The sequence below is a fragment of the Chelonoidis abingdonii genome, chromosome 7 (genome assembly GCF_003597395.2).
Source record: "Chelonoidis abingdonii isolate Lonesome George chromosome 7, CheloAbing_2.0, whole genome shotgun sequence".
In the NCBI taxonomy this organism is placed as follows: Eukaryota; Metazoa; Chordata; order Testudines; family Testudinidae; genus Chelonoidis; species Chelonoidis abingdonii.
This window is the reverse complement of record NC_133775.1, coordinates 107,146,381-107,160,045: the sequence shown is the minus strand read 5'-3', so window position 1 is coordinate 107,160,045 and position 13,665 is coordinate 107,146,381. Positions and strand designations below refer to the sequence as shown.

General features: G+C 51.1%; 1 protein-coding gene across 1 annotated transcript; it reads left to right on the top strand.

The window, feature by feature from the left end:
* The first annotated feature begins 753 nt into the window (after positions 1 to 753).
* Positions 754 to 3,482, top strand: HAND1 (heart and neural crest derivatives expressed 1). Its single transcript, XM_032799556.1, has 2 exons — positions 754 to 1,245; positions 3,381 to 3,482. The coding sequence occupies exons 1-2, from the start codon at positions 754 to 756 to the stop codon at positions 3,480 to 3,482; spliced, it is 594 nt and encodes a 197-aa protein (XP_032655447.1).
* The last annotated feature ends 10,183 nt before the right edge of the window (positions 3,483 to 13,665 follow it).

The window sequence follows — 13,665 nt, the reverse complement described above, 5'->3', positions numbered from 1 at the left end:
AGACAAGTGCGCTCATCCCGGGCCGTGTCGCTACGGCTTTCTGACCACCCGGCCCATTGTGACTAGAACCATGAAACCTTTCAGACACATCGCGCTCGGGTTCTAGTTCAGAGACTCGTTTCTCGCCAGGAAACAAGCCCCAGGAAGCGGGTCTCTTGGCGGGGCTGCTGGGGGAGCGCAGTGGCTCTGCCTGATTTCCTCGAAGGCCGTTTTTCGCTCCGAGTCAGTGTTTGAAACCGAGCCCGGCTGACTGGCGGGAGCAAGCGGAAAGGTGTGATAAAAGTACTGCGCAAATAAACTCAGCCTGGCCAAGCAAACAGCTCAGGAGCACTTCTCCCTCCTCCCCCCTTCTGCAAGGGACCCTCCCCTTTTCCATTGGCTCTGGGGAAAGTTTGACATCAAAGCCCCCTTCCCTATATAAAGGCAGAGCTGGGAGGCTGCAGAAGGGTTAAAAAATCACACACAGTCCCCCCTCCCCACACACCCACCCCCCTTTTCCCCGCCAGCGGAGTTGGGTGCTGAGGACAAACGTCCCAGCAGAGAATTTGCTAAGAAGGAGTCCCAGGGCCTGGCTTCCCCGGCCTGGAGGAGGATCTGAGCTGCGGAGAGTCACTCAGGCTCCAGGGAGCGCAGGCAGGAAGCTGCCCAGTCCGGGCCAGGGGGTGTTGGAGCAAGGGATGGCTCAGGCTGCCTAGGGGTCGAGCTCTCCAGCCGGGCTCTTTCTCCGGGACCGCTCCGCGCCTCGGGCAGACCATGAACCTGGTCGGGAGCTACCAGCACCATCTGCTCCACGAGCCCTTCCTCTTCAGCCCGGCCTCCCGGTGCCACCCGGAGCGCTCCTACTTCCAGAGCTGGGTGCTCAACCCGGCCGAGGTGTCCCCCGATCTCTCCGGGCAGCCCTCCCCCTACACCGGCGCCGAGTTCGGGGCGCCGGGGCCCGGCCACGGGCCCGGCCGGCTGGAGGCGCTGAGCGGCCGGCTGGGCCGGCGGAAAGGTGTGGGTCCCAAGAAGGAGCGCCGGAGAACCGAGAGCATCAACAGCGCCTTCGCGGAGCTGCGGGAGTGCATCCCCAACGTGCCCGCCGACACCAAGCTCTCCAAGATCAAGACCCTGCGCCTGGCCACCAGCTACATCGCCTACCTGATGGAGGTGCTGGCCAAGGACAGCCAGGCCGGGGACACCGAGGGCTTCAAGGCCGAGCTCAAGAAACCAGACAGCCGGGAGAGCAAGCGGAAAAGGGAGCCGGTAAGGCCGAGGTGGCAGCCGGGTGGGCGAAGGGGAGCAGAGGAGGAGCCCTGCAAGCCCTTGCTCTAGGCTCCCCAGGGCCGTGCCCCGGTCAGTAACCAGGGTGCCCAGAGGATTCAGGGGGCCTGGTGCAAAGCAATTTCGGGCTGTCCATAAAAAAAAAAGAGCTGTAATACTATAGAATACTGTATTCTGGTGGGGGCTCCTGCAGGGCCTGCCCTCCCCCATGGAAGGCGTCTGCGCCTCAGCTGCTCTCCTGCAGGGAGGGTTATTCGCATGGGACCTTAGCTACCTTGAATGGGGGCTGGTTCTATTCCTGTGCACCTTAGGTTGGTTAGAGGGCAGGGAGCTTTCCGCTGGATGGGCCTGGTCCTACCCCAGCTGGGAAAGCCCCGCGCTTTGCAGCTTGCCAGGCAGAGGCAGCTCATGCAAAGGTCCCGGGAGGTGGTAGGTGATTTTCCTGGGACCTAGGCCAGCCACACGGAGGGCAGCAGATAAATGCCCCCTCTGCCCCCAGCCTTACCGCTGGTGATGCGCGCAACTCCGCAGTGCAGGTTGCAAGACTATTGCTCTGTTGCACGGATAGTAGATTGCACCGCGGCTGCTGCTAGGAGCGAGCTACGCGCATGCTGGGGTTTTATTCTGCGGACTGGAACCCGGGTTTATCTCCACCGGAGCCCAGGGCAGGGGGCTCTGTATTGCGAGTTCCCCCAGCGGGCTAAACGGTCCCTAGTTAATCCCTCATCCAGTGGAGAGGCTTCAACGGTTCGCACCTTTCCTAAGGCGACGGGAAGCTTTTAAACATTGCAAATGGAAGATCCCCCGGCCCCCGCCCGCCAGCCGCCAGGCCTTGCTCCAGTTCGGGCTATTTGGAAAAGTGGTGGGGGGCGTGGGTGCGATGGGCGGCTCCACTCCCTGCTGGACTTCCAGAGACAGTCAGATTCGGGCCCCTCGGGCCTTCCTTCCCCGCAATGTTTTTTACCAGTCTTTTTTTTTTCTGGACGCTGCAAACAAAAATCCCGCCCGTGGTGGGACTCCAAACCCCACCCGGGACACCCGAGCTTCACCCAAGCCCATTTCCTACCTAGCGAGGGAGAGGGAGAGCGGGACACATTCTGCCCCAGTTACAGCCCCACTGAGCGGGGCCGTGACAAGGGCCAGAGGGAGCTCCCTGGGCAGGTTCTGAACCCAGGCCGAGAAACGCGTCCACACAGCGAATCCCGGCCTCCGAGCCGGTACTCCCGTAACAAAACGGAGTTGGGGGAATTCCTAGGGAGGACCGCCGCGTCCTGCCACGTTTTCTTTAATCCGCAAATCAAGGGCTTGTTTGCTTACATTTCTCAGCAGGCGCGCTGCGCCCTATTCCTGATTTTGAAAGAAAAGCGCCGGCCCAGGCTTCCCCAGTGCCGATCCGCCGCTCACCCAAACCCCGAGAACGTCTCTGGCCTCGGGGTGGTGCCAATAATCGAATCCAAAGAAAATTCGCAGATCGATTAAAACACAAAGGCACCTCGATCCCTGCTGCTTCGGCATGATTATTCCCAACTTGCCTAGCGGGTGGGAAAGGGCCGCATTTTGGGGGAAAGACCAAAAACAGCCTGGCTTTTAAAACGGAGCTTCTACTTTATCGTGGCTGCGGAAATAAACAAAACCCGTTTTCGGTAGCGTGATATTTCTCAAGCGCAACTCCTTGTTTTCAAGCACTAATTCCTTCCATTGGAAGGAACAGAACCGTCTTGGCACCTAAAGCTAATTAATAGTGTGTAATTTATACAGTCCCGTTGTATTTACCAACAGGAGCGTGGATTTACAATAACGCCGCGTTCACTATTTAGAAAAGCAGGGAAATAAAGGCAGATTTATGGCTCTGCCCCTATATCTAACGTTTTTAAACAGGAACACAATATACGATCTTATTTTCAGCACTCGACTGAAATATACAAACAGCGGTAGACAGTAGAGCGCAGCCTGTGAGATTTGTTTTTCTTATTAAAATTCTTGCTCGTAAATATTTGGGTCTCTCTCCCCCTCCCCCGGTTCATCTTTTAAATTTATATTTATTTTTGTGAAGCACTTATCTGTGTTTCCTTTTGTGTTTTTTCCCCCTTCCCCTCTGGCTTTGTGTTTTTCTGCAGCAGCCTGAAGTCTACGCTCATCCCCTCGGCCATGGAGAGAAAAAGCTTAAAGGAAGGACTGGTTGGCCTCAGCAGGTCTGGGCTCTGGAGTTAAATCAGTGAGAAGAGAGATGCAAATCAAAGACTGAACTCATTTTTAAAACAGATTCAGAAGATTTCCCCCCGCTTCAGGCTGGGAGCGTAACCCAATCGCGCTTATCATGTGCAATGTTTAAGAAGGAAAAAGGGTTGGAGACAGGGAGAAATCCAGGAGGGGGGGAATATGAAGAACCAGGCAGGAGGAAAAGAACTCGTGAGAAACAGGGCGACTCTAGTGTAAACGAAACAGCTCTGCTTGTCCTAAATGCTCCGGAATTGGAATCGCTTCCTTACCTTAATTTTCTCCTTGCTGAAGGCATCCCCTTGGCTCTGTCTCCTTTCTCCAGACACATGAAACGAACGCAATATGGATTCTCAGCAGAAACACACATAAAACCGGTAGGCAGGATCCTGTTCTGCCAAGGCAGTCCGGGGCGGATTCTGATCCTGGTGGACATGCAGAGGCCCTAATATCGGGAGGTAGCCCTGTGAGATGAGTGAATGCAGGATCGGGACCTATTGCAGAGAGAGCCGCTTGCTTCGAAAGAGCCCTGAACTCATTTTTTTTGTAACCTTTCAGTTCATTTATTTTGTACCCAGTGTTTGGTTGGCTCCTGCCCTTCCGCCCAACAGTCTGAGGGAAACACCTTGTTCTTATTTTTGTAAATACAACCCCCACGTTGTTGACATATGTTGATGTATTTAAACTACCTAACGCGTTTGGGAAGTTTCCTGTGCTGGGTTTTCTACCTCAAATTTGTATGACCACTTGCCGAGAAAACAGGTTCGCCAAGCCAACTATTTATGTGGATTTAAAAAAAAATAAATAAAAGCTTTATGAAAACGGACTTTCCCCTTTTTGGCCAGAGCTCGGTGCCTCCGGGACTGGCCCACCAGCCCGCAGTCAGACGCTTTGTTGCGGGTGAAATTGACAAGGACAGAGGCGTTCTCAGAACCGCTAAAACAGGGTGTTTCTTTAAAAAACGGATTTATATAAAATACTAAAAGCAGCAGGACAATTAGCATCGATCAATTGACCCCTTTCGGATTGTAATATAGGAGTGTGTATGTAACAGATCGGATCGGGGTTAGGTACAGATGTAGAGAAAGCTCCATGTAGATGCTGCTGATTATGTTAGAGCGCTGGATAATACTGCGGGCTCTAGATAGAGTTAAATCTACACATCTATATTATTATATGCATAGCTAGTATAAAACAAATACAAAGATGTTACTAGCAGGGGCACTGGAACAATTTATGTAGTGGGGATGCTGAGAGCCATTGAACCAAACTCTAAACCATGGATACGATGGAAAGCGCTGCGAAGTACAGAGCCCTGCTACACCCCCAGCACCCCTGGTTCCAGCACTCCTGCCTACTAGTCTCTTTGTATTGCAGGGGTGCCTGGAAGCATCACTTAGTTTGTGGCTTCGGTACCGATATCTTTCCTGTATCCAAACAGATATCAACAGAGAGGAGAGCTATAGCTGGACAGATCAAGGTACAGTTTTTGATAGTGGATGTCCCCCCCCCCACACCTATAGTATATATTCATTTCAAAATATATAGTTACTATAGAGACTGACAGCAGATTCATAGATTTAAGGCCAGAAGTGTGGCCTCCTGCATAACAGAGGTCTAAGCTTTGCACCCAAAGATATATGTGTGTATTTTTTATTATATGGGTATCTAAATATTCATACAAAATACAGCCATTATATTACCAATATATCTAGATCTAGAGCTAGAAGTAATATTTATTGTATGGTCACATATTATATTGATTTGAATGTACATATAAACTCATATAGACAGCACACATGTTGTGCAGCATATAGCTGTGTGGGTATGTACAGCATCTCTCTGTGTATGTATAGTCATATGCACACACAGATAATTACTGGGGGGAACAAGGGACTTTTCAGAGTCTGAAGAGTTAATCCCCTGTGTTTTATAGGGGTGGAAACTCCATTAGTGTTAATGTGGCAAGTCAAAGGAAACCTTTTTGCTGATTCCAAATGAAACACGGACAAACCCAAATCACTGGCCCCTCCGACTTGTGCAGGGGGATAAATAACCTTCTTTCAGCCAAGCCAAGAGAAGCGAGATCAAAAAGCCGGGCACATTTTAATGAGGAAAAACACCTCTGTAATAACGACTGCTCTGGGACCACAGAGCGCCGGCAGTGTGTGACCCGAAGGGCCAGGCGGCCGTCTGCAAAGGCTGCTGGGACTCTGCACAAAGCCTCTGCTAACGACAAGCACTGAGAAACACCACGATCAGACGGCTCCTGGCGCCCACTCCGCTGCCTAGGCCCGGCAGCATGGGGGTGCAGTCCTACATGTCCCTTCCCCCAGGCAATTGGCCTTTCCCCTTGAATCAGGGCCCTGTGCAGTCCACACACAACACCCAGATTACTGTGTAATTAGAGACCGTATACCTCTCTCATGACACCAACTTGACCCTACATAACCTCATTGATTCCCATGCAGTTATTCCTGATTTACACCACTGTCAGTAAGAGATTAATCAGGCCGACCTAGTTTGAGTCTATCGAAGCATCAAAAAGCTCAAGCCATTTGCCCAGGCTTTTTACCCGTTAGTTCTTTGCTTATTTCATGGGCTGCCAACCCAAGGGCCTCTGCCCTTTGTGGGAGATAGCCAGGCCCCTTCCATGCCCCCCAACAGTGCACACGGGAAATGGGGAACACGACAGAGAAAGATGCTGAGCTCCTCCTTGAAAGGAAAGAGCTGCCTGTATGCCTTTGTTCATCTCTCTGGAGATCCTGCATCCCTACGTAGAGAGGATGCCTCACACTCAGCCAGGGGTGGTGAGAAACCCCTGGGAGCCAGTGTGAGGGCTGCCCTGATTTCGCCTCCTCGTGCATGAGAAGTGCCACTTCTCTGCAGAATCTGTGCAACCTGCTCCATCCTGCCACACTCACCCAGGCAAAACTCCTGGTGAAGCCCACGGGAGTTAGACCTGGGGAAGGACTGAAGGATTAGACCCTACAGTGATGGGGTTTTCTGAGCACGCTTGGGTCCCGATTCAGCTAAGCACAGCTGCATGTGCTTTTAGGTCCATCCCGAACCAGCACAGCACTTAGGCACATGCTTACATCCCACTGATAGACTTTAATGGAATGGAGGTGTGTCCTTAAAGTCAGGCCTAGCCAGGGAGGATGGTCAAACCGGGGCGTTAACCGCGTGTGTCCTGCCTCGCTTGCTCAGGTAAGAAGTCTTATGGGGGACGACAACACAGCAAAGAACCCCCACGGCAGCAACTCTCAGAGCCCAGGTCAGCTGGCTCAGGCTCCCGCTACAGGGCTAGAAAGAGCCATGGGCTGGAGCTGAGGTCTGAGACTGTCCCCGCCTCGCTGGCTCTCAGATCCCAGGCTCCAGCCCCAGTCTGAACGGCTGCATGGCTATTTTTACACTCTGAGACTCGCTGCCGCAGGGTTTTTTGGCTCTGCAGATGTCCCATTAGCTCACTGGCTTCCACTCAAAGCCTGCACGGCCCCACAGTACACACAGGAGGGAGATTCCTTGTGGGATTTGGAAAAGAAGGAAGTTACTTTTCTGCTTCCATGCAGCACAGACACAACACGCTATTCTGATCCAGGAATCTCCAGTGCTGGAGACTAGCTCTCCCCTTTCGTCACTTCCCTATCTACCCAGAGGGTAAAATACAAATCCTGGCCCAGGAAATTTTCACAAGCTTAAACCCTGTTTTAGTCACCAATGCTTAGCAAGAGCGTGACGGTGGATTCCCCCCTCCCCCTCGTTTCACGTGCCCACACGTTTGGTTATTGGAGGGTCGTTTCGGAGGCCTAGCCGCACACACAGGTTTGGGGCCCAATCCTGCATTCTCTGTGTACTCCAAAGTGTCATTCAAATCAATGCCAGTGTGGAGGGGCCTGTGGAAGACAAGGCCGCACCCTTGTTATTGGAAGGCTGCTCACAACCAGGAATGCCAGGCCAGGCACACTTGTACTCTTGAGAGCTGAGCTGAGAGCAGTGCACTTTCGATTTAAAGCTACGCAGTGCACTGGGGCACCCACAGGCTATGCACAATGGGTTGAGAGCATTCTTTGGATTAGGCCAGCTCCCATGGACATATTTCAAATGCAGTGTACATCAAACCCATTGGCTTGAACACTAAACTGCCTTATGGGGGATTATCCCCACAGCTGCAGAACAGCGCCATTTCCACAATAATTAGGTCCATTTCCACTTCCTCTCGGATGAGAGGGGGTAAGTGGTTCATAGGAGGAAGCATTGTGTCCACTGAATCTGACTTTCTGTGTAGCACAGAGCAGAGATCCCTGCATCAAACTTAGCAACCTGTGGTTGAACTAGAGCATAACAGGGAGCAGCCAGTTATCCCAGTACTGATCCTCCAGGCAGAGAGGAGGGGATCACATGGCAGAGAATGGGGTGCCAGGCGGGGGGCACAGAGAGAGGAAGGGGCCAAGGGACGTGGAGGTGGTAGAGGAAACAGGAGGGTATGAGATGCTGGGGCTTAGGGAAGGGCACAGAAAGCGGGGCAGGGAAGGACAGTGTCTTTTGCCCATATGAAAAAGTTTAAACGTAAAATATTTTCAATGTAACACTTGAAATGTCCAGTTTTCCACCAGGATAAAAGCCAAATCTCACCCCCTCCTGTGTATAACATCCCCCCTCCCTGCTTCTCCTCCAAACTTCACACTTTGTTCACACCCACCCATCTCAACATAACGACCCCTATCATACCTCAGCCTCAGGGAGATTTACCTCCCATACCCCCTTTCCCCTCACCTGCTGGATGTAACTTGCAGATATAACTGCTCCTGCCTTATGCCACACCTCACCTACTTCACTCCTTCCAGTATAACTGTCCCCCAGCCCCTCCACACCTCCTAGAGTTTTTGGGAGGGGAGCCCCACTTTGGTGGACCAAGATCACAGAATATCAGGGTTGGAAGGGACCTCAGGAGATCATCTAACCCAACCCCCTGCTCAAAGCAGGACTAATCCCCAGATCCCTAAGTGGCCCCCTCAAGGATTGAACTCTCACAACCCTGAGTTTAGCAGGCCAATGCTCAAACCACTGAGCTATCCCTCCCCCCTGAACAGCTGCCTGGCTGGGTTCCCTCCTGCCGACCTTGGACGCCAGCCTGATTTAAAATGCTGGTGACTCAAGGGAAAAAACAGAGAAATTCCCAAACAAACACCTTCGTTAGAAAAGAGCTAAAAACCCCTCCCCCTCCTCCAAAGAGTTCAAAGTCTGCAAATGAACAGCTACGGGCTCTAGCCAGTTTGCCTCTGCCATGTAATCCCTCGTGACCAAATAGCACCCATGTTGCCCCTCCAGCTGAGCAGGAACTTGGCCAAGTTCACGAGTGGTGAAGCAAACCATCATGTCAAACCTCTCACCGAGGTATCATGTCCACAGGGAGTGGGCTGAATATTTACTACCGTTGTCAAGCAATTAAAAAAAATCCATGGCGATTAATCGCACTGTTAAACAATAGTATCAATTTTCATGATAAGGAGATTGCACTGCAGTACTTGTACGAGGAGAACTGAGAAATCCTGTTTCTTGTGTGCATCATTTTTACAGTGCAAATATTTGTAATGAAAATTATTATAAAGTTAGCAGTGTCGACTTTGTATTCTGTGTTGTCATTGAAATCGATATATTTCAAAATGTACAAAAACATTCAAAAATATTTTACACATTTCAGTTGGGATCTATTGTTTCACGGTGTGATCAAAACTGCCATTAATCACAATTCATTTTTTCAACTGCGATTAATTTTTTGAGTTAATCGTGGGAGTTGACAGAGGGGGGGATATGACATATAGCTTCTGAACCATACCACCGGCTGGCAAACAGTACACAGAGGTGTAAGGCAACCTTTTCTCTGAGGGCGGTTAGCACTAATCAACCAGTGACTGTTGCTTTACTGAGTTTTGTGCCATAACTACATTTGTCTACCTTTCACAGAGCGAGATCAAGGAGCTCGTTCCACTCTCCGTGTTCCCTTTGTTATGTAATCCCTATATGATTATTATTTTCATTATCTTCCCATCCCCAGTGGAAGTCAGAGCAAGGCCAGACTAACGCTGAGGAAACATGGGGGCCAAGGGGGAGACCTGACACGTTCTCTAGCTCATCCCCGGCGAGCTGACTCTGCCTTTGTATTACTCAGATTACTGTAGTGCCACGGGGCCTTCGTATAGACCAGAGCTGCAGTGTGCTCGGTCCTGTACAAACGGCCTTGAGTTACTCTTTCTCCTGCGGAATGGATTGACTGGCCTTCAGCAGGGACCTATCCAACCCTCTTCAGCCACAGGGAGAGCCACCGTGAAGCGCTACCTTTGAATGTGGGCAGGTGAGGACTATAGAGGGATCCTCAGGGACATCCTCACCCCCCAAAGAGCATCTTGTCCATCTAACCATGTGTATCACATGACTGCCAGCCCATTACTGTCCTATGCACAGCAAATGCCACTGGAGGCACATATTAGGGAGACAAGCAGCAGATGCATATTTCATGCATCACCCAGCGACTCATCTCTGTATTCATGGGGCTTGGCTCTTCTAAGAATTACATCTTCTTTCTCCTTTGCATTCTTCCCCTCTCCTTCTGAAAGCTGCTTGTTGTTGTTCTAGGTATTTATGGACCTGTTTATCTGATCTCAAGGGAGCCTATTCTTATCTCAGAAGCAGCAAGGGAAGGGTTAAAGCAGACAGCCCCTAGACAGCATGGAGCCAAATAAAATACCAATCTGACATAAAAAAAAAATACACCCAGGAGTGAAAAAGGTAAATGAAGGCAAAACCTGAAATTAACACGGAATGTTTTGCATTTCTGAGAGAGCTAATTCCACGGCTCCCTCTGAGGGCTGGGCCTGGGCAGGGGACACAAGCTAACTTGTTTCACTTTCCCCTGGTCTCTTTTAGACACTACAGAACCTACCTTGTCACTGGAGACAAAGAAAAAACCCAAATCGATACAGTAATGTAAGCGGCAGCCCTGGGGCTGAGGACAGGTCAGCCTGCGACCAGACCACATGGATGTGCAAGTGAGGAGATCCCATGAACACGAGCAGCAGCTGCCTGCATCAAGGGGACAAGAGCCTGTTAAAGTGAATGAGAAGGATGGACGGACACACACACGTCTTTAGCGTTCCACATCAGCTGTGAAAGCCCATCCCCCCTCTGAGCTGTCCCTACATTATCATGACAGTAGTATGATTTTACACAGCACCTAGCGGCTCCAGCTAAGAACAGGCTCCACCGTGTTTGGTGCTGATCAAACACAAACAGTCCCTGCCCTGAAAAGTCCACAAAACCTAACAGAAAATGTGGGAGGGGAAACTGAGGCACAGAGGGGGGGATGTGACTTGCTCAGGGTCCCTCAGCAGGCCAGTGGTAGAACTGGGGACTAGAACCCCAAGTCCTGTGACTCACAATCCAGTGTCTACCCACTGAACAACACCGCCTCTCACAAATGGCACTAATTTCCACTGGCAGCTCAGTGATAGCGGCCAAGGATGGAAAATGCCACAGAAAGTGAGTATCATCTCTGCCCCTGCTGGGGTTAGATTGTATTAATTCAGCCCACGCCCTGCTACCTAGTCTGTGGCTAGACACAATCCGATTCCAGAACCTCCAGGCCAGCACAAAAGACCGTAGGTTCTTAGGGGCAGGATCTCTTGTTGTTCTCTGTTCATCCAGCTCCTAGCACAAAGAAGTCCTGCTCCAATACTGGAGCTCGGAGGTGTTACTGCAATAGAAATAAATCCAGAATAAATCAGTAACATCCATAGCACCCAGCCCTCTGGCTCTGGAGAGGGACTGGATCTGCACAGCGGGGGTCCAGGCAGCACTGCCCCAGCCTGGGGAGGTCTCAGGGCCAGGCTACCTGGGTGTAGGGACTCTCAGACTCACCCCTCTTTGGGAAAATCGATCCAATGACTAGAGGCAAAGGCAAATGTAGCCACAGCATCGTCTCCCCAGGCCTGAGCAGAGGGGGGAACGGGGAGGTGGGTCCCTGGCCAGATGGGTTTGGGGTTCCTGGCTCTGCCAGCCCGCCCTCCCCTCTTCCCTTCCCTAACACCCCTTGTTTACCTTCTCTTAAGGAAGTGCCTGACAGTTCTTGTCATTTAAGGTGGCCCCAGCCCTGTGGATCACTCCTTTGGGGAGGGTAATTGGGCCACAATTTGTTTTCGATGTCAAGATGGCGTCAAAGATAAGACAAAAATCTCTAGGTTTGGGGGCTAAAGAGACAGGATAAATCCTGACCCGGAGCCGACCTCAGAGTAATGGCCACAAACCCTAGCAAGTAACACGGCAGGTGAAAGATTTACTGCCAGGGGAGACTTTTGATCCCATGCCCGAACTCAGAGACCCTCAGTCCAGCTGCTCACTCCCACATCAAACTAGTCTCCCATGCACCATCTCCAGAGGTAACCCTGCCTCTCATCTCTTTCCCCTCCAAAGACCTGCATTCCCCGCCCCCAATGGTGTGCCCTCCCTGTGCACCCCAGTCAGACCCCTGCATAGCCAAGGCTTTTACCGGTGCCTTGCAGAACTTCCTCCTCAACTCCTGCAAACTGCCCTGGGCTGGTAGACTGGCAGGGTTGGGGGTTAGGAGACCTGGAAGAGAAAAGTTATCCAGGTCAATCCTTTGGACTGTCCTTCAGGCCATGAGGACTTTATGCTCTTTAAAGACACCACAGTGGCAAGTCACCTGGTATTTGACATTTTTCTTAAAGCCCTAGCTCCAGGAGTCACGTGAGAACATCAGGTTCCATTAAGAAAAGGGCAAGCTTCCTGCTCCTGTGGCTGGGGAGAAAGCTGGAAAATAAGAGCTCACAAGACTCAGAAAGCAGGAGGCAAAGGCCCAATATTTATTTTTAAAAATCTCCTGGTTTTTCAATGCTTGAGGTTGACTGTGTGCATCTTCAGCCACACCCAGTTAGGGCTTTCAATACAGATGTGAATTCATATTACTCAGGGAAGCATCTGCAGGACTGATGAAACAAAAGAGCACTCAAAACACTGGGCCATTTGAAATCCCAGGGGCAAGGTATGTGTGTGTGTGTGTCACTCTCATTCCTGGATTCCAAAGACCATTTGCGAAGTGATCAGACAAACTCATCTTTAGCTCTATGGCAGTTAGAAAGGAAACCCCTCTACCCAGGCAGAGCTGCCACAGGGCCAGGATCTGGCAGAGCCCCAGGCTGTCTGGGCTTTGTTGTGCAGAGGTCTTATTTGCAAGCAGCACAATAAATGTTTCGTGTTCATCTTTAATCAAAGGTCCCTGCCTTGGCAGCTGGGAACGGCCCCCGTAGAACTTTATAGCAATGACTGGTCCACAGAAGGCAGCTGCGGAGGAGCAAGGTGGTTAGAGTCCCAGTAATGCAAAAAGAAACAAGTATTCCACGCGTGGTGTGCAGACATCGCTCAGCACTTAAGGTGTTTGTGTGAACTCTGCTTTATCTTGTGTCAGGTTCCAATCTGAAGTGCCCCACTTGGGCACTCCGTCTGGGGTGCTCAGCCCTTGAAGGCACAGTCCCCAATACCACAAGTCAGTAAGTTGCCTCAGAGCAAGAGTCGGCCTCTCAGTAGCAAAAGAGAGATGATAAATGGGGTGGGGCTAGGCCGTGAAGCTTCCTGAAAGCTGATGGTTGATGTGATAAAGAAAGGGGAACCACTGGAAGGATTGAAAGGGAGGGACGACAGGGTCAAAAAGATGGGCTAGAACTCATCCTCATTTTACAGGTGGGGAAACTAAGACACAAACAAGGCAAGGGACTTGCCCAAGATCACATACGGAGTCTGTGGCAATGCCAGGGATAGAACCCAGGAGTCCTGGCTTCTAATGATGCCTCTTTACCCACTAGCCCTCATTCTCTTTTTTGAGACTGAAATTGGCAACCCTCTTCTACAGCCACGATCACGCTGAGCCACACCCACCTCATGCATGCTGGCATTACCAAACCCCTGCCATGTGGCGAATACAGTCGTATGACCTTGGCATGGGCAATCCGGCTGGTTTCCAGTTTTGCATTACACATGTAGCTTCAGGGTTTAATAATTATAGATCATGCAGCAGTGGACGAGTGTTTACAACACAGAGTTGGGAAGAGAGATGCATTAACCAGCTCTGGAGAAACATGAATACTTCCAACACACAGCGTGTCATGTGCAAGT

Excerpts from the sequence above, each read along its gene's own strand:
- HAND1 (XM_032799556.1), top strand. The coding sequence starts at position 754 with ATGAACCTGGTCGGGAGCTACCAGCACCATCTGCTCCACGAGCCCTTC. Across the intron at positions 1,246-3,380 it reads GCAAGCGGAAAAGGGAGCCG|CAGCCTGAAGTCTACGCTCA; the intron begins GTAAGGCCGAGG and ends GTTTTTCTGCAG.